The sequence below is a fragment of the Marmota flaviventris genome, chromosome 4, assembly GCF_047511675.1.
Source record: "Marmota flaviventris isolate mMarFla1 chromosome 4, mMarFla1.hap1, whole genome shotgun sequence".
NCBI classification, from domain to species: domain Eukaryota; kingdom Metazoa; phylum Chordata; class Mammalia; order Rodentia; family Sciuridae; genus Marmota; species Marmota flaviventris.
Window position 1 is genome coordinate 99,962,315 of NC_092501.1, and position 23,768 is coordinate 99,986,082.

General features: G+C 39.9%; 1 protein-coding gene across 2 annotated transcripts in view; it reads right to left on the bottom strand.

The window, feature by feature from the left end:
- Lmo7 (LIM domain 7) overlaps positions 1 to 22,182 on the bottom strand; it is a 214,120-nt gene extending 191,938 nt beyond the window's left edge. For both annotated transcript variants that reach the window (XM_071611447.1, XM_027938081.3), the window contains exon 1: positions 22,071 to 22,182. In XM_071611447.1, the coding sequence (XP_071467548.1) occupies positions 22,071 to 22,139 (69 nt within the window). In that variant the 5' untranslated portion in view covers positions 22,140 to 22,182. The remainder of the gene's footprint in view (positions 1 to 22,070) is intronic.
- Positions 22,183 to 23,768: the final 1,586 nt, after the last annotated feature.

Consider the following 23,768-nt stretch of genomic DNA (forward strand, 5'->3'; position numbering starts at 1 on the left):
AGAATATCTTCATGGTTTAAAGAACCACAAAATTTGTAACTATAAAAAAAAAAGAATGAGTGTGACATCAAAGTAAAAAATTTCTGATCAAGAAAGGACACTGCAGAATAAAAATTATAGGGACTGGGGTTGTGGCTCAGCGGTAGAGAGCTCGCCTCGCGAGTGTGAGACCCTGGGTTCGATCCTCAGCACCACATAAAAATAAATAAGCAAAATTAAAATATTGTGTCCATGTATAGCTAAAAAAATTTTAAAAAAAGAATAAAAATTATAGGCAGGTGAAGGCCTTAAAGCAAATTTAACAAGAAATTATGCCTAAGATACACAAAGCATGTCTCCATATCAATAAGAAACCCAGTAACCAACAGAAAAATGATACAAGAAAGGTATTCATTGAAGGGGAAACACAAAAGGTAAATAAAGAGCTGTTCAAACTTTACCTTTAATTAGAGAAAATGCCTATTAAAACAACATGAGATAGTGCCTGGGGGATGCTGTGCCACTAATAAGGGAAATATGACACACTGTATAGGTTAGTATTCTTTCTCTCTTCTACCCAGCAGAAATCTGGATCATAAAATCTAAGAATTCTTGTTTAATTCAAAGACTAAAGGATGGAAACATCAGAACTATGTATCAGGTGGGTCTTTGCTGAACCATTAAATAGACTGCTGATGTCACCAAAATACATGTGTACCCACACACTACACACACACACACACACACACACACACACACACACAATACTTTATACCCACAGGATTTGTAAAAATTACCAAATCGATATTAGTGAAGGTAAGTGCATACACTTGCTAGGGCTGTTCAGACAAAACACTACAACTGATTGACTTAGAAATTTACTGTTTTATAGTTTAAAGTCTAGAAGTCTAAAATCATGATGTCAGCAGAGCCATGTTCCCTCTGAAACCTACAGGTGAAGGATCTTTCCTTGCCTCCCCCAACTTTCTGATGGTTTGCTGGCAATCTTTGATATTCCTTTGCTTGTAGATGAACCACTCAATTCCTCATCTTCACATGACCATTTCACTGGTGTGTGCCTATCTTTGCACCCAAATTCATCCTTTTTATAAGAAGACCAATCATACTGGATTAATGTCCACTCTACTGACTTTATTATAACCGGATTACCATTAAAAAGATTCTATTTCCAAATAGGTCACATTCTGAAGTACTGAAGGTTAAAACTTTAACACATCTCTGGGAGAGCACTGAGCAGTGCAGTATTACACAGTGATATGTGGCTCATTCTTGGACTGTTGATACCACAAGGGAAAGGGAAAAGGAAAGGAGGATCCTGAAGTCTAATCCTCTTCACAGGGTGGAGTCCTCATAGAGGCTGCCAATGTGCCAGTCCTCAACTAAGCTTTTTCAAAGCCAACAGGATTGAAGTGACCTTTCCAAGAGCCACATATTTTACATCCAAATGAAATTTGTTGGTTAGATTTATCTCTTCACTGGTTCTAACTATAAACCTTCTATAGTCCACTAACCACAGAAACCATAACTATGACAACCCTTTAGTAATGAAAAAATATACACTCATTTATTCCAAAGTCATAATTTAATGTTATAAGCCAGGTTTTAAAATATAAAAATATCTCTATATACTAAGAAAATGCTGATGTTAAAAAAATTTTAAATCTATTTCAAAGGTAAATGTGAGCAATCTAAATTGCTAAGTAGATGGTCAAAAATGTGATAATATGAAACTATATACCAATAAAAGGCCTAAAGCATCTTTAAGTATAATAGGTAGTAGTAGCATATTAAATGTAGCCATTCTTCCTCTCCCAACTCCAAATTCAAGAGAAGCACCTCCCCTGAGCTGATGGTTCCAGGCACAGTGTTGGAACTTGCTTACAGGCAGGACTGTCACCCATCAGCAAGAGGGAACTGGTGGGGGCGGAGAAAAACAGAGGAAGGGCCCAGGATAAGACTCAGACCACAGTGGTTTCTAGGGAGATGGGACCCACAGCTAGAACTTAATACCTAGGGGAATGGCATCAGTTTCCATGATCTCCAAGGTGAGAGCAGAGGGGGATATTTCTCTTCTTCACAAAGTTGAAGAGCATAGAGACACTCAGGAGCACTGGAGTTTCCTTCTGTTGTCCCATGATGGGACAAAGACCCATCTGAAGATTCACTGCCAGCCAAATGGGTAGAAACCACCAGCTTCCACCACACAAGGTAGCCCATAACCTGAGTTGCTAGTGATGAAACAAGGAAAATAATCACATACTTGAGAGGATCCAGCAGTAGAAGAAAGAACAAGAAATGTCTTCCCAACTCTTATTGAATCAGATACTGGAGGACAATGATAACAACTTGAGCAAAACACAAGCACTGCAAGACATACAAGCTGGTATCAAAAGAAAAAAAGTCTTTCAAAACCATATCTATCTACATATAGATAGATACCAAGATTGGAAATATCAAAGAAGTATCAGCCACAGAGCAAAACAACAAAGAGACAGAAATAATGAAAACACTTTGGGAAGAACTGACATAAATATAAACAAAAGGAGATGCAAGAAAACATGAGATGACGGGGCTGGGATTGTGTTGTGGCTCAGCAGTAGAGCACTCGCTTAGCAGTGTGAACCCCTGGGTTCGATCCGCAGCACCACATAAAAATAAATAAATAAAATAAAGGTATTGTGTCAACTTCAACTAAAAAAAATACTTAAAAAAAAGAAAGAAAGAAAACATGAGACGATAATTAAATAGAATAAAAGGTCTATTTTATTAGACAGGAATAAAAATCAGGAAAGTCAGGAAAACCTAACTATTTTCTGATGATGAGAAATATTACTAGAAAACATGTGACAATAAATAGGCAAAATCAATATTGTTAAAATGGCCATACTACCAAGAGCAATATACAGATTTGATGCAATCAAGATACCAATGACATTCTTCACAAAACTAGAAAAAACTGTCCTAAAATTCATTTGGAAGAATAAAATGCCCAGAATAGCCAAAGTGATTCTAAGTCAAAAAAGCAATGCTGAAAACATAATAGCCAACTTCAGATTACACTGCAGAGCTTTAGTAACAAAACTGCATGGTACTGGCATAAAAACAGACATAGACCAATGGTACAGAATAGAAGATATAAAGACAAACCCACATATTTACAATCATCTGAATCTTGACAAAGGTGCCAAAAACAAACGTTGGAGAAAAGACAGTCTTTTTAACAAATGGTGCTAGGAAAACTGGTTATCCATATGTAGAAGAATTAAACTAGACTGTTATCTCTCACCCTACACAAAAATCAACACAAAACGGATCAAAGATCTAGGAAGTAGACTAGAAACTATGCAACCCCTAGAACAAAATGTGGAGTCAACACTCCAGCTTTTAAGCACAGGCAACTTACTCAATAGGACCCCTAAAGCTCAGGAAATGATGTCGAGTTAATAAATAGGATAGTATCAAATTAGGAGGCTTCTGCATAGCAAAGGAAACAATTAGGAATGTGAAGGGAGAACGTACAGAGTAGGAGAAAATTTGCTAGCTCCTCTTCTGACAGAAGACTAATATTTAGACTATATAAAGAACTCAAAAAACTTACCATTAGAAAACCAAATATCCTAATCAATAAATGGGCAAATGAAGTAAATTGATACTTCTCAAAAAAAGAAATTAAAATAGCCAACAAATACATGAAAAAATGTTCAACATCATTAGCAATTAGAGTAGTACAAATCAAAACAACCCTGAGATTTTATCTCATACCACTCAGAATGGCCACCATAAAGAATACAAACAACAGCAGAGAGGATGTGGAGAAAAAGTAACCCTTTTACACTACTGGTAGGAATGTTAATTAGTACAACCACTATTGAAATCGGTATGGAGGTTCCTCAAAAGACTAGGAATGGAACCACCATATATGACTCAGCCATACCACCCTTCAGTATTTATTCTAAAGTGTTAAAATCATCATACTATAGTAATACATGCATACCCATGTTTATGGCAGCACAATTCACAATAGCCAAACTATGGAACCAGCTAGGGTGTCCATCAACAGATGAACAGATAAAGAAAATGTGGTGTATATATACACAATGGAGTTTTATTCAGACATAAAGAAAAATTAAATTATGTCATTTGCAGAAAAATTTATGGAACTTGAGACCATTATTTAAGTGAAATAAGCCAAACTCAGAAGTTATACTTTCTCTCATATGCAGAAGCTGGGGGGTAGGGGGGGAATGAGGCAGGGGATGTGGAGATCTCATTAAAATCAAAGGGAGTTCAGTAGAGGAAAAGAATTAGGGGATGTATGAAGGGAACAAAAGGGAGAATGTTGATATCAGTCAAATCACATATTTTTTATATTTATTTTTTTAGTAGTGGTTGGACACAATACCTTTATTTTATTTATTTATTTTTATGTGGTGCTGAGGATAGAACCCAGGGCCTTGCATGTGCAAGGTGCACGCTCTGCTGCTGAGCCACAATCCCAGCCCCAGTCAAATTATATTGTTATAGTGTGTGCATGTACAAAAATGTAACAACAAATCCCATCATAATGTACAACAGTAATGTACCAATAAAAATGTGGAAGGAAAAAAAAAGACATTAACTTGTATACTTTTTTTTTAAAATAGCCAGTTCTTGGCACAATGTAAAAGGAAGGAAGGAAGGAGGGAAGGAAGGAAGGAAGGAAGGAAGGAGGAAAGGAAGGAAGGAAGGAGGAAAGGAAGGGAGAGAGGGAGGAAAAATGTAACAAGAATCCAGAAAAGAACAGGTCACAGCAGACTTCCTATCTACAATGTTGGAAGTAAGAAGACAATGGGAAAAACTCTAAACATGTCCTTGTTTTATGTCCCAGTTTCATTACCCAGGATCTTGGTCTATCATTGCACCTTCCCTTCTTCATCTTCTCTCTCAAAATTGATAGATGCTTAAACTTATTTCTAAAATATTTCCTTAAGTCTCTTTTTAGCTAACAAAATTTCAGAGTACTTGTCCATCGGCATATATCTAAAAATCATCACCTGAGAGGTGAAAGATTTCTTACCTGGTTACAGAAGTTTGAGATCGCAGACTACCCTGATTTCTTGTGGCCCAGATTTGGATTTCTGGTTTTTAGCAACACTACTTCTTTGTCAAACCTTCCCACCAGTCAGGGAGATGCCATCCCACCATTGCCATCTTCTATTCCTTGAATCCCTTATGGGCTCTCTAATTTCTTCCTACATATTAGAAAGAGTGCCCTTCTTTAAAGTCACTTCACATGAATCACACAAGTTGTGATCCATTTCCTGCTAGAATCCTGATATATATCCCAATTTTTTTAATGAAGTAATATTTTTTAAAAAAAATTAACCCACAATGACTTTTTTGTTTGGGGACTTGGAAATGAATCCACAGGTGTTCTATAAATGAGCTACAGAGCCAGCCCTTTTTATTTTTTGCTTTGAGACAGGGTCTCACCAAATTGCCCCGGCTGGCCACAACCACCAAGTCACTGGACTATAGGCTGGATAATAGGCATGCGCCACCACTCCTGGCAGTGACATGTATTTAACCTAAATGAAATTCCAGCTCAGCAATGATTGCCACCCTCATTCAGTCAACATATTTTCCATTCTATGTACATCTAAAATATACACCCACAACACACAAAGCATATGACTTCTGCTTAAACGCAATGAACTGCCTACACATTTCTCTTCAGCACCAAAATAACAGCATGGGTATTTAAGGCATTAAACCACAAGGACAAAGAGACAGAAAAGAGAACAGTAGAAGAAACTTTTCTAAGATGCAAATTAGCTGAACAAGTGGCCCTGACTGAACAGAAGGAAGGAAGATTAAACTTCAGGCCCCACAAAGGTATACTACAGAAGCAAAGTACAAGTTCTCCCAGGAAAGACTCGGAGTCCAGTGGCAACAGGTTCTTCAGGTAGGGGAGGAGGAATGAGGAATGTGGCTAGGTATACCGAACTTGGTAGATAATCCAGAAAGATTGCTAGAAGTTTAAAAGAAAATTTCAACTTAAAATTTTGAGTCCAAAGCCAAAAGCGGTGGGGGGAAGCTCAGGAAAGTGGGGGGGGGGGGGGGGGCCGGAACAAACTTATAAATATATTTTCAGAGATCCAAGACAGTAATTGTAATCATAATACAGCAAAGCACCACAAAAAAAGAGAAAACACGAAAATGAGCATGGTAGACACTAATCATTAACCCAACATTGTCAATCCCTCCTTCCTTAATAATGAAGCTCTGTACTGTTAGAAGCAATGATGTACCCAGCAAAAAAACATTTTCCAGACTCCCTTGGAGACAGAGCTAATCAAGGAGAAGTAAGTAGAAATACCTGGGTGGGCTTCTAAGAAAGTTCTTTATGTCACTTGCCTTTAAAGCCTGGACTAGTCCCAAGCCAAGGATGCTTGACACTTCTACATCCCAGAGCATGCCAAATGCTGAGGCACTGGCCACATCATAAGCTTGTGTCTCAAAGTGACCCAACCAAAAAGCAATTTTTCCCCCAAAGTGCTCAGTCTTACCAAGTAGTTTAACATAGTGCTAGCCATCACAAGTGCAGAGAGGGATGCCATAACTAAACTGAATAATAAAACCTGAATTTTAAATAACTTGGCAATAATCAAGGAGCCAGAAACTCATCTGGAATTTATTAAGCCAAGTAGATTCATTTCCTTCCACAAAAAGGATTACTTTAAATTGTAGTGTGGCTGTCAACCACATTTTTTTTTTAAACCAGAACTAAGGCCAAATTTCAAAAGTATCAGCTACTTGGCAAGTTATACCTTTCAGGTCTTACAAGCATTTTCCAATTCTAAAAATGTTTGCAAATTGGCTTAAAAACAGGCAGTTGTATAAACTTAATCCTTTGAATAAAATATCTAAAAATGCTTCCTTTCTTCATGGATTATAAACACTTCTATTTTCTAAAACAGCTCATTAATAAGACATCATAAAATGTCCCTTCATGGAAAGATCTTACAGATACCTCTTCCAAACTGAATACAACAGAAAAGTTACTAATAAGATGACTCAAAGACATAGACCAAAAAACATGAAAAGTAATTTAAATTAAAAAAATACTCATAAAGAACAAAGACATATAAATGTCTGTATAGAAATGTATAAAGCCTTAAAAAACAATTTATTTGAAAAGGGGAAACTTAATACATGGAATCTATATACCCAACTCCCATGTGAAACTTCAAATAGATAGCAGTTAAAATAAAGGGAACATGAGTACAAGAATATATGATAATGTTTTCAGCAGTGTAGTAAGAAAATTCTTTTCTTGCAGTGTAAAGTATATAAGGCAAATCAACTAGCATAAGGTCTCTTCTTGTAAGTCCAATGGCAATAAAAGAATCTTTAGCAAAGAAGGATCTCTAAGGAGAGGAAGATGGCAGAAGTACCATCAAGAAGGAAAATCCACTACTCTCAAGGCATATGTCCATTCTGACCTCAAATTCTCATAGATGAAAGGAATTTTTATCACAACTTTAGAAAATATAAGATAAGAGCTAGGTACAGTGAGTGGTGCACACCTGTAACCCAAGCACCTCGGGAGGCTGAGACAGAAGGATTGCAACTTCAAGGCCAGCCTTAACAATTTAGCAAGACCCTATCTCAAAATAGAATATAAAAGGTCTGGGATGGTGGCTCAGCAGCAAAGTGCTCTCCTAGCACATATGAGGCCCTGGGTTTGATCCTCAGCACCACATAAAAATAAATAAAATAAAGACTAAAAGGGGGGCTGGGAATATGGCTCAGTGGTAGAATGCCCCTATGTTCAATCCCCAGGACCACAAAATAATAATAATAACAAAAAAATACAGTACTTAATGAAAACCTATACTTACAAATCTAAGGTTAGAATAAACAAAGTTACTTAAATGCCTTATGAGACACACAAACACACTTGAAAAGTAACCATTCTAGGAAAGGAAAAAAAATCATTTAATGAACTATTTTTTATTTTATCCAGATTTAAGTAGAATAATAATAATAATGGCACTTACCATCTATTTAGTGCCTACCTGTATTTCACCTGCTTTTTTTCCCCCACCTTAACCTTATTACCATCTTGCAATTCCCATTTTATGGCTGTGGGAACTTGGGCTTAGGGATGCTACCTGTCTTATCCATGGTCACATATTTTGCTCTGGGGTCCATGCCAATCTTGCCCCTGTAGTATGCTAGAACTCAGAAAAGAAACAAGGACATAACATGCCAAAAGGGTATATTTTCAGTTACAAGGCAACTATGTGGATCTATATTTAAAAGTTAGAAAGGTTTCATTTCCTTTCTTTGTTACATTTGATTAATATGATTTTAGGCCTTTAAAAGTCACTAAACCAAAACCATTCACATACACCGATTCGAAATTTTGAAAACAAAATATGTTCATCAAATTGTTCTAAATTGCAAATCCTCAGGAAGAGAAGGATATGTTCCCCTGTTTAGGAAAAGAGAAATAATGTCAGAAAAAGATTATAAAGAGACTTCCACATACTCTTCAATGTAACAAGGTCACTTCAATAGAACAGTGTGCTTCAACTTTAATACCTTATGCAGTAGACCATGAAAATTCTTTTAGATCTGCTGCCTTACAATATAATTCCCTTAAATATGAAGGGTTTGTACCTCTAACATATCCAATAAGGTAGTCTGAGGGTAGGGAATGATTTTGTTAACACAAACTAAGATTGTTGGAGAGAATACTGATGTCTTAGCTCTTCCTGTCTCTTCTTTCATAAAATACCTGCCCCTAGATCATGATGCTCCACAAGGATTTTCTGAACTTGGTTTGGTTCCTAGCCATACTCCAAAGATACACTTTCAATAAGTGAGAGATTACTTTCTTGCAAAATTTAATAGTCTTGTTCCCTTTTGCTTTTTCCTTGATCACTTTTTCTAGCCCTGAACATTGCTGATAACCCTCTGCCTTTCTTCTTATCTTTCATGAGGCCAATGCTTTCCTTAGGATCCCTAACAGATTCCTGGTTTTCTGCCCAGTTTTTGGCCACCAACTCCCCTTCCTTTTCCTGTTCTTTTAACAGAAGGCATTTCCCAAGGCTTAGTCCTTGATCCTCAATGCAATACAGTCTTGCCCATCCACTGACATTCTGTTCCATGGATTCTGATACCACCTGATGCAGCATTTACACACACACACACACACACACACAGAATTCTAAGTCTTTATCCACAATTTTGTCTTGTAATTCTGTCTTCAGAACAGCATCTTCCTCACTAAGAAGATTCCTAGCACCACTGTCCTGCCAAACAAATATCCAATGGCTCCCACTCAGGCTAGTCCCATCCCTACCCAGCTCAAATGTCTTCAGGCATCTGGTCAAGAAGAATCTTCCCTAGCACCCCCCAAATGTTTTTCCCACCCTCAAACTTCCTGCATATTTTCATCCAACACATTCACATTCTCCCTATGCTGCCCTGTGACTGTCTCCTGTCAGGATGAGTCCCAGAAAGAACCACGATGGCAAGTGTCCTCCATGCCCTTCCTCACTGCACACACTGTCTCAAAGCCCCTGTCCTATCCCAACATCAAGAAGTTACTTAATAGCACCTACTTCAACTTCTGTGTCAATTTATAATACACCCCATATTAAGTCAAAGCATTTCTTTTTTTTTTTTTTTAAGTCAAAGCATTTCCATGTTTTGTTGTTGTTGTCTTATTGTTGTTGTCTTTTGGTACTGGGGACTGAACCCACAGCACGGTACCACTGATCCACATCCTCAGTCCTTTTTATTTTTTGAGACAAGGTCTCACTAAGTTGCTTAGGGCCTTCCTAAATTGCTGAGGCAACTGAACTTGCAATCCCCCTGCCTCAGCCTCCCAAGTTGCTGGAATTACAAGTGTGCACCACCACACCCAGCTTTTTCTATGCTTTTTAATTTAGCTCCAATTATGAAATAAGAAAAATATGCAAGACAATGACAGATATATGAGGCAGCTAATAGCACAATAAGTTATATATGGGCCCATCCAGCAGGTAGAGTCAAAAGAGGAAGAGAAACACAAGTGGTTGACAGCTCGAGTTTTTCTATTGACAAATCTATGTTCAAATACTGGTTCTACCAGTACCAGCTGTGTGGCATTAGGAAGAAACTTAACTCTCTACCCCTCTCTCTTCTGTTGATGATGATGATGATGATGATAATAATAATAATAATAATAATAATATCAATTTATGTGTAAGCATGGGGGAATAATGAAAAGGCAAGTGAAGAGAAGTCGACTAAATACAAATTCAGCCAGGGAGCATCATCCAGTCCAATTTCCTGTTTCCCCACACTTCTGAGCAAGCTACTAAAAGCCTCCACCCTCAGTTTTACATGCTATTACAGAAAGATTCCGAAAAGACAGGTATAAAGTGCAGCACTCTGAAAGATAAGATGGGCCTCTCCTGTCTGAGTTGGAAAATAACTTTCTGTTCTCTAATTTTTTATTATTTTCTTTTATTTGTAAAGCTATTTTCTGCTTCTGTCTCGGACGAGTGATGGGTAGGACCCATGCTCAAACTGCAGGACACAAAGCATCAGTGAGCTGTGACTTCCTGAAGTCTCCTGATGGTGCATTGCCCCCGGCACAGGGTACTTGGTTAAGAAGGCTCACCCTCACCTCCAACATTCTTGAATGTTTACCTTAAGATACTTGTTTTCCTGCAGGTGGAACTGACGGAACAAAGTCAATATCTCATGGTTTAAACTTGCTTTATGAAACAACATGCTTGGAACTTGCTCAATCTTGAACTGAATCTGAAGAAAGTGAAGGAGGGGGGGAGCCTAATACAACAAAACCAACTTCTCTTGTTGAGTGAAGCATATCCAGGAAGCAAGTCATGTCACGGGGCTAAAAAGATTTCAAGTACATAAAATAAAGATATTTGTTCATTCATCCGTTTACTTACCCAGTAGATACTTACTGAGTACCTACTAAATGCCTGGCATTCTCCAAGGCCTGAAAACAAACTGTCCTTGCAAATAAGGTACCTGTGTTCAAGTGGGACAAACAACCAAACACATACATACACACACACATACACACACAAATACACACACACATTATGTATGCATCTATATATCCTGTAAAGGCCAGTAATGCTGAATGTCGTCAGTATGAGACTATGGCTTGACAGGGGCTATTTGACAGGGGAAGGGTCAGGGTGAGGACACATCCCTTAATCCAGTGCCTTAACATGTCTTCATGAGAAGAACAGTAGCACAAAGTCCCTAAAGTAAAAGCCATCTTGGTACACATGAGGGACAGCAGGAAGCCAGCATGACAGGACATGGCAGGCAAGATGAAGAGCAGGGGCAGAAACGAGACAGGTGGCAAGGAAGAGGACATGACGGGCCTACACACTGCTGTTTAAATTTTCCAGTTAATGTAATGGAAAAACCACTGCCTGGGGAGATGGCAGAATTGGACATACAATCTCACAGGTACCTTCTTAAAGAGAATCTGGATGCTGTTTTAAAACCAGGAATCCCTCTATTGCAAAAGTGGGAGTGGTGATGGTGGATATGGCAAGAAGGGGTCAGACTCTGGAGGTATCTGGAGATATCACCAGTTGGTTTCTTCACACACTAGAAGACTGAATGAGTGGTGTGATTTCTTAAATAAAAACAAAAGTAATAATGACTTTAACACTGGGGGCTGAGCAACTGGTGGGCAAAAGGCAGAGTCTTTTGCTAGGACATGGGAACAGACAGGTAATGGGAGGGAAGGAACTCAGAGTCTTGTTTTGAAGACAGTAAGTGTGATGAGCCTGTCTGGCTTATGTGAAAAATCTTGAGTAGCCAATTAGATATACAAATCCTGAGGTTAGGGACAAGGTCAAGGTCAGGAATATAAATAGGTAAGTCTTCAGCACAGAGAGGAACTATGAAACTATGGACTTGGTAACACCTGCCAGGGGGAGACTATGGCCAGAAGACAGGACACAGGGGAGGATGAACCCTTGAATGTTCTTGCCTTTACTGATGACAATAATGAAGAGGATCCCACAAAGGACAAGAAATGTTAAGGGGAAAAGGAGAAGAGTGCAAAGGACAATGGAAGAGAATGTTTTAAGAGGGAAGTTTTGACCAGCCGATGTGTCTGGTGCTTTTGATAGACTGTCAATATTTTCTTCAGTCAATAAGGTCAATTCCAAATTGATTCCTGCCAAAGAAGCAAAGACAACATGTTTGCTTATTTCCCTTTCACTGGATGGAAAACAATACTTCAAACTCATGAGAAAAACCATTTCCAGAATCAAAGTTTATAATGAGGTTGACAATAACACTTCTGCTAAGTGTTGTGAAACAATGATACAATGAATAGTTCAGGTAGTTCTTTCCCACTTCCCACATCTGGATCACATCCCATTCTGGTCAGGAAGGCATAATCTTCTATCACTGTCTCAGGTTCAATGTTTACAAGTCTAGAACACAAACTAGAATATATCATCAAAAACATGACCTATATCACAAAGCATTATACAATGAGTCTGCACAACTTTGGGTATGTATGAACTACCCAACTAGAGTCCACTTAAGAACCTGATATTTTCATTAATTGTTTTATAGAAAAAAAAAACAGTTAGGGGCTAGGGTTATATTTCAATGGTAGAGAGCCTACCTAGCATGCTTGAGGTACTAGGTTCAATCATCAGCACCACATAATATTTTATATATATATATATATATAAATATTTTATATATATAATATATATACATATATACATATATATTTTTTAACTAGTTAGACACAATCTATCTCCCATTCTAACTCAAAGTATAACTCAAGGCCACCATATAAAATTGTTCCTCTTGTGTAATACTTTAAATGGCTTACTGGGCACTAACCAATTCACTTAGATGAATCTGTAATTGCTCAAGAGTGTCCATCAGCAATTCTGGAACACATAACATTTGATTATCATGTACTTTCTCCACACTAGTATCATAAGATAGAACCTGTGCTGTTGAATGGGGTTTGTAACACATAAAACCTTATAGCTTTTATGAGCATGCCTGTAATCCCAGCAACTCAAAACTGAGGCAGGAGGATCACAAGTTTGAGGCCAGTCTGAGAAACTTAGCAAGACCCTATCTCAAAACGAATATTAAAAAGGGCTGGGGATGTGGCTCAGTGGTTAATCACCCTTGGGTTCACTCACTAGTACCCCCCCCCAAAAAAAAAAAAAAACGCTTACAGCTTTAGATGCAATGAAGGGTGGGAACACACTCTTTTCCAGACTAAGATACCCTTTACCATCACATACTGGCCAGTGTCACTCTCCAGCAGCTGAGGGGTTAGGAGGACAGGCTGTGGAGTCAAATTGCCTGAATTTGAATTTCCAACCACCACTTGCTAGTTCTAGAATTTCCGCAAGTAAATTATTTCCCCTGACCCCCCATTATCCACATCTGAGAAAAACATCCTCAGGCAATACTTGTCCTTCATTATAATACTATATGGGTATAATGCACTGGCCAAAGGTCTTACCCATGGTAGAAACTCAAAAATACTAGTTCCTTTAATTGTCAGTTATTCACCTTTTCTGGTAAGATTGTCACTGAAGGATAACTTAGGATTCAAGTTAGCTCACTCTGGTATAGGACAGAGTTCTTGATTTATAGAAGGATCTTCAATGCATTGAGTCAAAATTAGTTATCACCAATTCTTTACCATGAACACAGACAAGATTTTTCCAACCTGTCTTCATGAGACCATCCTCCTCAGGCTTGAAGACAGACATAATGTCTAGCACTGTGAATCATTATCAAATATACTTAAGTACCCGGGAACTAGAACCAGTCTTTGAGCATGCCATTGGGGATATTTTACAATCTTTGGAAAGGCTATTTACACAGCTGTTGTGATTCACTTCTAGGATTTACTAATGACCATCTGTTAAGAGCAAAGCAGCAGACTGAGTATATTAAACCTCTGTTTCAAAGTTGTAAAGATATGACAGTCATTATCCTTATTAAGAGCTTTGAGTACATCAAACGTGTTTTTAAAGAAACACACCCAATAATTACCTTTGTAAACTAAAGAGTGAGCACAGGTATGCATAATTTATTATTTCCTCAGGCTCCAACACATTTTTGATAGTTACATGGCTCATGGAGATCTGCAGATGACCATTAAATAAGCCAGCCTTTTGACTGGACACAAACATGCATTCATTCAACAAGCATTTGAGATCTGTCTGTCAGAAACTAGAGGGTAATGGAATAATATCAACAACTCAGTTGTACTTGGTAACTAGAAGAACAGTTCACCACAAATGCCTCTTCTCCAAACTTAAAAGGGTTGGGCAAATTTATAGATATTGTTGCTTTTTTTTTTTTCATAGCTAGCATTCACAAAGCTAGTGATTTTCTATAACTCAAATGCTGTCATGTTCAGAAGCAGGTTTTATTTGTTTGTTTGTTTGGTTTTGGTATGGGGATTGATCAGGGGCCCTTGACCACTGAGCCATATCCCCAGTCCTCTTTTGTATTTTATTTGGAGACAGGGTCTCACTGAGTTCCTTGGCACCTTGCTTTTGCTGAAGATGGCTTTGACTTTGCAGTCCTCCTGCCTCAGTCTCCCAAGCTGCTGGGATTATAGGCGTGCACCAGCATGCCTGGCAAGAAGCAGTTTTTAAATGGAGGAGGTGAAAGGAGCCAGTTAACAAAACAGCAGGCCCTTACTACCCACAGCACTCCTGGCATCCAGAGGAAGAGCTGGAGCCCTGCACAGAAGGATGAGAACCAAAGCAGACTGGATAACCCAGCACACTCCCTGCCACGCACACAGGGATTGCTCTCTCAGCTAGGAGAAGCTTCCAGGCTTCCTGGGCTTTACTAATGGCTGAAGAAACACCAAGCTCTGCTTCCTCACAGTGGCCACTTGTGACTTAGTTAGCCTCCTGTGACTTCACTGAAGGAACAGAACCCTCCTTGTCTCCGCTTCACCTTCCTTCTCACTGGAGGAAACTCAATGAGTCATCTGTTACATAAATGTTTAATATCATTAATATTCTGAGAAAAAGTGAAACAACATGCCTCTTTCATGTACTTATTTAGGAGAAAACACAAACGAGAATTTTTAATTCTGGCCAGAATGAGAAAAATATTGGTGCTCTCAACTCCTGCTCATGGTTGCAAATTGGCTCCAAGTTGCCAGAGGGTAACATGTTGATGTGTATGAACAATCATAATTCATTCATTCCCTTGGACACAGGGCATCCACATCTCCAACTAGTTCAATGATACTTTTTTATTAAAGGGATAAATTAGCTGTTCCCTTACTTTACGAAAGAAGTCCATTTCTAGCTTTCAAGGCATCAATACATTGAAAGGATCCATAATGACTGGCATTGTGCTGGATCCCTCCCAGTTCCTCAGGAAATACCTCGACATATCTGCTTATACTTCCTGGAGTCAGGCTGTTCTAGCAACATTGCTGCCATGGTTCCTATTTGTATGAATCAGTTCCTTCCCAAGGGGACTTTAGGAACTCCCTTGCCTCCCCTCCCTTTCCTAGATCCTTTCTTATTTCCCAAATAGAGGAGATATATATATTCTGCTAGAAATCAGAAGAGTGGTTGTTAAATGGAATGGATGGAGATGGATGGGCCTTTCTGGAAGGAAACATTCCTGAATCTATCTATCTATCTATCTCTCTCTCTCTCTCACACACACACACACACACACTCACAAATCTACATCTTGATTGGTGTGCTGGTTTCATGGATAGATATATTTGACATAACTCTTGCAACTATACACTTAAAGTCTGTGTACTTCACTGCATGTAAACATTTCCTAAGTAAGAATAAACCATTCTGAGCTACTCCTGGAAGTTATGTTGTATACAACCTCAAGATCTCACAGCAAGTTAAAAAGCTGCCATGCCCCTGCCCATTAGACAAATATGTTCAACTCCCTGCAGCCTCATCTCAAATGCTGCCTTCTCAGACTCATTAGGCAGACTCAGACCACTTCCTCAAGACCACCCCTACACACTGAGCAACTCTCATTAGAGCAATTACCTGGAGGTATTGTTGGGTTTATTTCTATGTCTGCTCCTCATGGGATGCGCCTCTCTCTGAAGGTCCAGGTAAGGGGCTAAGCATTTGGCAATTGAAAGTGCCTGGCACACTGTCGGCAAATAATGGAATTTTTTTTAAATGCAAATCCCCATAAGGGAACCCATCAAGTATAAATCAGAGGTACAGTGATGTGACTGAAGAACTGCACTGGGACAGAAAAGGAAATACTGACTAAATGTCAAATTCCACACTAGAACTCTGATAAAGACATGTCTTGTAGCAGGACCCAACCAAATAACTGGAACATACTCTCCATTAAACCCTGATGCAAGTTTCCACTGGGAGAAGAAATGAGTTCTGGCCCTCAAAACCCTAGTTTTAAATTGTGTTAAGGTTATGGCCTTAAGATTTCACTTTGACTCAGCAAGCATTTGCCAGGCACATGCCAAATATTCAAGCAAAGGATACTATTTGTGCCCTAAGCTACTAGTCTCATGCGGGGTAGAGGGAGGGGGAATAGGAAGAATTATACCACCAAGTGCAAAAAGAGAGATCTCTGTGAGCAACAGAGAACAGGAAGGAATGGATGAGGGTAGAGGTTTGACTGTCCAGAAAAGACTTCACATTGGGTTGATTTTAGCCCAAGTGTGGAAGAATGAGAGGAGTTCCCATAATAAATAGGGAATTAATGAGATATACCATACTCAACAACCTGTTGCAGCACTGAGGGTGGTGCTGCATTCTATGTATGGGCAACAGGAGCAACAATTAGGGGGCACTAACTGCTTTGTAGTCAGCATTTTATTTAACTGCATAACCACTATAAGAGGTTGGGAGAAGAAAACTGAGGACTACAGAATTTAAGTAGCAGACACAGAATGTGAACAGTGATTTCAAAACTGTGTTCTTCATCACTACATTATCTGGCACCTGCACAAGTATGGAGAAAATAATCAAAACTACAGATAGATATATAGGACCAGATTGTAAAGGACCATGATGCTACACTAAGGATTGAGAACTTCAAAATCTCTTCACCATACATTCTCCCAGAAGCATCTTTTCACATTAAGATAATTTTGACCCAAAATAAAGTTAAGTATCAAAAAAAGTCTTTTCACCAAAAATTTAATAAAAATAAAAATAAAATGCTTTCATGGCTGCTCAGGAAACAAAGAACTATCAAATTCAGGTTTATATTTTGAATAATTATTTTGAAGAAGTGTTCCATGGTGTAATGGTTAACACTCTGGACTCAAAAAAAAAAAAAATGGTTTTGGCTTCAAGAACTGGTAAAAGAATTATTTTCTAACACTATGATTCCCCCACACCTTCAAGCTGGGGATAAAACTCATGCTTACACATGCTATGCAACCATTCTACCATTAAGCTACACTTTTAGGTCCCATTAGGATTTTATAACAAATTTTTACCATTATAGCATCTTCAAGTTTAATATCTGTTGATTGTGTTAAAAGACAAAATTAAAACAAATCTAGTTTTGCAGACATTAACAAGCTTCATTTGTGCAATAGTCTGGACCAAAAATGGGTTCAGAATGTTCTACCCACCACAGAGGCAGATTACATTTAGCCAAAGAAAACGAAGTAACATACAGAAACAGAAGTGAGATGCTGAGGAGCCTGATTGGTTACAGCTGTCTTATTTGAACATGGTTGGAACAGTAGGAAGCTTGTGATTGGCTGAGACTCAGCTATTTGTTACAAGTTTAGGTTACAATTTGTTTATACATCTAGTTAGGTTACAATGCACTATGTACTGAGAAACTTTTAGGGCAAACTTAATTCAACTTAACAATTAAAGTTACATATAATTACCAAAAATACTTCTAGGAATTTAGTAACATTTTCAAATAAATGTTTTTGCCACTCCATCTACATTTGAAAAGCTATACTACATATTTGTGACAACTTCATTTAGCCTACAGACAATGAATGCTAATCTGCACTGAGCATTCCTGTACACCTTTTACACTTTTACTCTTTTACACCAGAGTCTGGCAACCACCATTAGAAAGGATGCAGTTCATGGAGAAAGAGAGAAACCATTTACAAGGATTCTAGGGGACCCAGAAAATACAATGCTTTAAAACCTAAGAATTCATTCACTACATTCCTTAAATTCTTTAGCACCAAAGGCAAACAAAACAAGTCAAAAGAGAATGATCTGCACATCCCTGAAGGTTATAAATTGGGGCAGATGGGGAACCAGACCAATTGGAAGTAAACAGAATTAGGACTCATATTTTGGTACCAGACTTGACAATGAGCTCACCTTGGCATCTCTTAGGTCCTTTACAGGATGACAGTGATACTGAAACAGTGAAACCCAGAGATAACAAGAAGGACAGGTGAGCAGGAAGGAGGTGAATTAAGCTAGCCTGTTCTGCTCCAGTCGTAAAAATGACTATTGTGTTTAAACTCCAACCTAGATAGCAACATTAACTTACAAACTAGAAACTGGTGATCAACCATACCCAGTTTGGTTTTTTGTTTTGTTTTGTTTTACACAATGCCTATATTTTATTTATTTATTTACCCTATGTGGTGCTGAGAATTGAACCCAGTGCCTCACACATGCTAGACAAGTGCTCTACCACTGAGCCACAACCCCAGCCCCCTATCCAGTTTTTAATCTCATCAGTATTTTGTCTGTTTACTATAAGACTTTTCAATGTCTCAAAACAAAGAGACAAAGGCAACTATTAGGTAGAGAAGATTAAAAGGTGCTGCAGACAAGAACTAAAATTAGAAGAGTCCAGGCTGTATTTTCTACCACTTCATCACCCACTCTTGACCTTGCTAGAATCAAGCTTCCCCTTGGCCTTTCCCCTCAAACCATTACATAACTTGGTTTTAAACTGATGTTTAATCATAAACCAGCCCTGCTACATTATTAATATTCCAAACATCATTTCCAACCAGATAATAATCCAGTATCATTATGCTGAGTTATCATAAAAGGCAGCATTCCTGCATTTGTTCTGGCTGCAAAATTAGCCCCTGAGCAGCCATACAATTTTGTGTATGTGTGTGTTGTGTGTATATGCTTATGTATGAATATATATATATATATATATATATATATATATATATATATATATTTATTTATATATTTTCCCTATCTCCAAGAAATTAATTTTAAGAACTTTAACTCATTACAAAAACAACATACTAGCTCTTTAAGATGACAGGTGGAAGGCAGAGTGTAGAGGCCCATGCCTGTAAACCCAGCTACTCAGGAGGCTGAAGCAAGAGGATCTCAATTTCAAGGCCAGACTGGACAACTTATACTATATAAAATAATATACATTTTATTATTATATAATTTAAAAAGGGCTGGGGATGTATGTAGCTCAGGGGTAGAATACTTGCCCAGTATGTGGAGGTCCTGGGTTCAATCTCCAGCAATAAAAAATAATAATAATAATAATAATAGTAAAATAAATAAAATCAGAGTAGAAAAATGGAAGTGGTAAGGACATAATGACATGGAATCTGGTCATCATGCAAAGTTTTACAAAGTTATTGGAATCTCTTGACCTTGGGATATTTAAAACTGTAGTTGAAAATAAAGGCAGTAGATATTATATGTAGCACACATAGTATATATTATGTGTGTGTGTGTGTGTGTGTGTGTGTGTACATACACGCATGCATGTGAATGACCCTCTTATGCTGCAGTATATGCAGAGGAAAGTGACAGGGTAAAATGGAGCAAGAGCCTTTGCAATCAGGAGAAAGATTCACTCTATAATCTTCCTCACTTGCCAAAATACTTTTAAAAATACTTTGGAATCAACATTTCATCTTCAAATTAGGGGTTCTGAAAATTAATAGGTTGTAGCAATGAGAAAGTTATTCATTCTGCCTTTTTTGGCAAGAACAATATTTTAAAATATGTGCTTTGGTTGTAAAGACATAGCTAACAAGAGAAAGAAATGTGGGCACAAACTGGAGAAATAGAATAACCCTCACAGTTGGCCCATTGCTGTCACTTCAAGTGCCCAAGAAGATTCTCAAGAAATATGTGAATATGTAAATTATTCACGTACCTTCAATAATCCTTCTGCAGTTGTTCAAGTAGCATGAGAAAATAATCACTTAATTTCATTAATTATACCACAAAGATGTGGCAATACCTTTAGAAAGACTCAGCCTTCTTCTAATATAGAGCCAAACACAATACAGAGTTATGAAATCATTGCTGATAAATACCTTTGTATAGGATACAAAAGATGGGAGTGGAAAGATGAGCACATTTCCAAGCTCAATGATTATCTTGAATCACACTATGCTTTCCAGGGGTTTAATGAATACAAATTTCTCACAGAAACCCTACACATTAGGAGCAAGCAAGGACAAACAAGGAATTCTCAGTTTTCTAAAACCTAAATACTAAAAAGAAAAGGGTATGAAATGATCCACATTCACAGATTTCATAAAGCAGACCAAACTCCACACAGAATGTCCCCATATTTCTTCCCTTCATCCTCCTTCTATCCTGAACATTCAAATAGAAAATGCTGAGTTTAATTTGTTTCCTAAAATTATGTGGAACAAACACCACTGATGGAAAATTACAGTTGGATGACTTGACTTTTCAAAGTTTATGAATGAGGGAAGATACTTAACTACATTGCTGGAATTTTTCCACTCTCATTTCAATTCAAAGTCGCAGTGTTTATTCTTCTGTCAACATCCAGTGCCCTCCCCTCACACCTAAGTCACCTTCAGACCAGTTCAAGGTTTCAGTCCAAAAAGTTACCAAAAGCTGATTTCTTAGACCTAGCCATTGTCTTAGTGGGCAATGCTACTCACGTTTCACATTCCTTTAGTTAGTGTCAGAAATGTGATATTTAAAGTTTATTCTTTCTGTTTTTCCTACATATGTGTGTTTCTTTAAGGGAAGATTTTATTTAAAAATACTATTTACTCTGGTATCCTTGAATATATTGTTTTTCTCATGAAATAATCTTTAAATTGAAATGTAATTTTAAATACCTTGAATAAACGGGCACGTGGTATCAATATCTCCAAAATGACTGCAAAATGCAGCAATTTTCTAACAAGTGCTTGTACCTGATGGACTTGGCTTGAAAGACTTCTTTTCTTTTGTCCCATTTTAAAAGTCAAATTGGGGTTGGGGGTGTAGTTCTGTGGTGAAGCGCAGATGAGTACGGCCCTGGGTTCCATCCCCAGGACCCCCCAAAATCAAACACTTTCATCCAGGAGAATAAGAGCTAAGAGTCGCGGTCACTTCTACAGATACACGTGGCCTGGAGATGATCTCCTTTTCAGCAAGAAAGAATGGAACAGAAAATCCTGTCTACTTGTCTGAGAGGCGCAGCTGGAAAAGCAACATCCCTTCAGTGAATGACCTCACTATATCTTGGGACCTCAGAATATCATCCCCGCGGAAAATACTACGTGCCCCAACTGCACTCCAGGGCTGGATTCTGCCCAGAGAAAGTATCCCTCCAGGTGAGCTCTTTCTCCTCCACTTGCCCTTCCTACACACACACACACACACACACACACACACACACACACTACACTGGCTGTCCAGGTATGTGTCGCGCATCCCTATTCAAGCACCCCCAAATAAATGTACCAGAGGACCTGGCCCAGCTCAGCGCCCCGCGCTCTGGGCTGTGCCTGCAGAGACATCCCCCGCCAGCCGGAGCCGATGTAGGCTGGTCCTCTGGGATGGGCAGTCCCCAAACCGGGTGGGCGCGCGCCGAGGAGTTCTGGGGACGTCAGCGAGAGTGCCAGGGTAGGGCAGCGCCAACCTAAATTAGGCAGTAAGAGGCAAGACAGGCAAAACTTAACAAGTCCCCCAAACTGCCACTTCTTCGCTCCAGCTAAGTCACTGGAGGAGGCCAATGCACATAAGAGCGGCGGTCGCCGCGCGACGCAGAACAGGGGATGGCAAACTCATTTGCAAAGAAGAGCATTCAAAGTCACTCACCTCCACCCATCTCTGAGCCTCCGCGAACGCTACAGAGCAGTCGGCCTCTGCATCCTCCATCCCTTCCATGGCTAGGGCAAAAGAGGGAGAGACTCAGTGGGTGCGTGGAGTGGCTGGGGTGCCCTCACGTGTCTCGGCCCAGCGTCTGGGAGGGGACGCGAACTGGCGTCCCAGCCTCCGCTCCGGCTGCGAAACTCCCGGTTCTTTGCCCCTTTGTTCGACTTTGTAGTTTTAAGTTTTCGAAATCTACAAGAACTTGTAGACGTTGCTGTCGCAAAAGTCCAAGGGGACCCGAGCAGGCGCAGGAGCGTAAGAAGCGGACCACAAGCAGCACCAGCCCAGTCCACAGTTTAGACTTCAAAAGTCGCAGCGAAGCCGCCGCCCTCCTCGCAGTGGCCCCGCCCCGCCCCACCCCAACGCCCACCCCCGGCTTGCCGGGTCGCCGCTTCCGTCCCCCCCACCCCCGCGGCTCCTGGGAGTTCCCGGCCGCGGCCGCCTCTGTGGTCAGACAGTCTGGGCTGGGAGATGCCACCTCCCGCCAAGGGGCCGTGGGGGGGGGGGGGGGACCCTCGGCTCCGGAGCTGGGGGTTCGGACAGCTACTCCGCGCAGAAGGGATAAGCCCACGCGCCCGCATCCTTCCTGCCTCTGTCCGCCTTCCCTCTCCTGGGGCCCCTGAAAGCGGCGCCCTAGGCTCGCGGCCACAGAGCCCGCTGACATACCAGGAATAGCTGCACACAATTGCACCTTTCCCGGCCAAAAAACTCCCCCGAGGCCTCTGGGACTTGTAGCAGCTGAGCCTGGCCTGGCCATCCTCACCTGCAGCTGGGGCGGGTGGCGCGCAGCTCCCGCCGAGCCCGCGGCCCCGCCCCCAAGCTCTCCGCCCCTCCAGGCCACCGGGGCCCTCCTGGCGGCAGGTGAGGGTAGTGGCCTTGGCACGCGCAGAGTATTCCCCCAACACCCCACACTACCGCTCAAGGCCTACTCTTCTCCACCCTGCTTCCAGGTGGGTAAAGGTAGAAGGGACCTGCTGCTGGCCATCAAGGGTTCGAGCTAGCAGAAAGCTTTGCATTTCCCCCCTGTCCCGCCCACTCACCCGAATTCAGGCCGTTTGACCACGCTCACAGGTGGAGCGTCAATACTACCACATTTCTTGATGTGGGTACACTCAGGAGGATAGGCAGCCGAGTGACAGATTGTTTAGAATCCGCAGCGACCCTCGTAGGTGGTCAGGTCCAGAGAGTGAAAGGTGCACGGGTTGATTAACCAGGGTCCTTTCCTTGCCTGTGGCTAAATCAGATCCAAAAGCCACTAGCTCATCTGTGTAGACTCCCTGGGTTCCAGGCTCCAGAAGCCCTATCCAGGCCATCCAGTTGATGTCTTGACCTTTGGAGGAAGATAAAGATTGGTTCCTCTCTCCTAAAAAGGAAGCAACCCTTTATTCTTATTGGTTTTCTTCGTTGGGTGTTTACTTTTTGTGATGAAAAACGTCAAAGATAGAGCAGAGGGACTGGTATAATGAATACCTAAAACCTTGCATCTGTATTTAACAAAGGTTTGCGCTCTGCCTTATTTACTTCATCACCTTTTCTACAGAAAAGTGTTAAAGTTAGATATCATTTTTCACCCCTAAAAGTTTCAAAATGCATCTTGTCTTTAAAAAGACACTTCATTACCATAATACCAAATTTACACCTAGC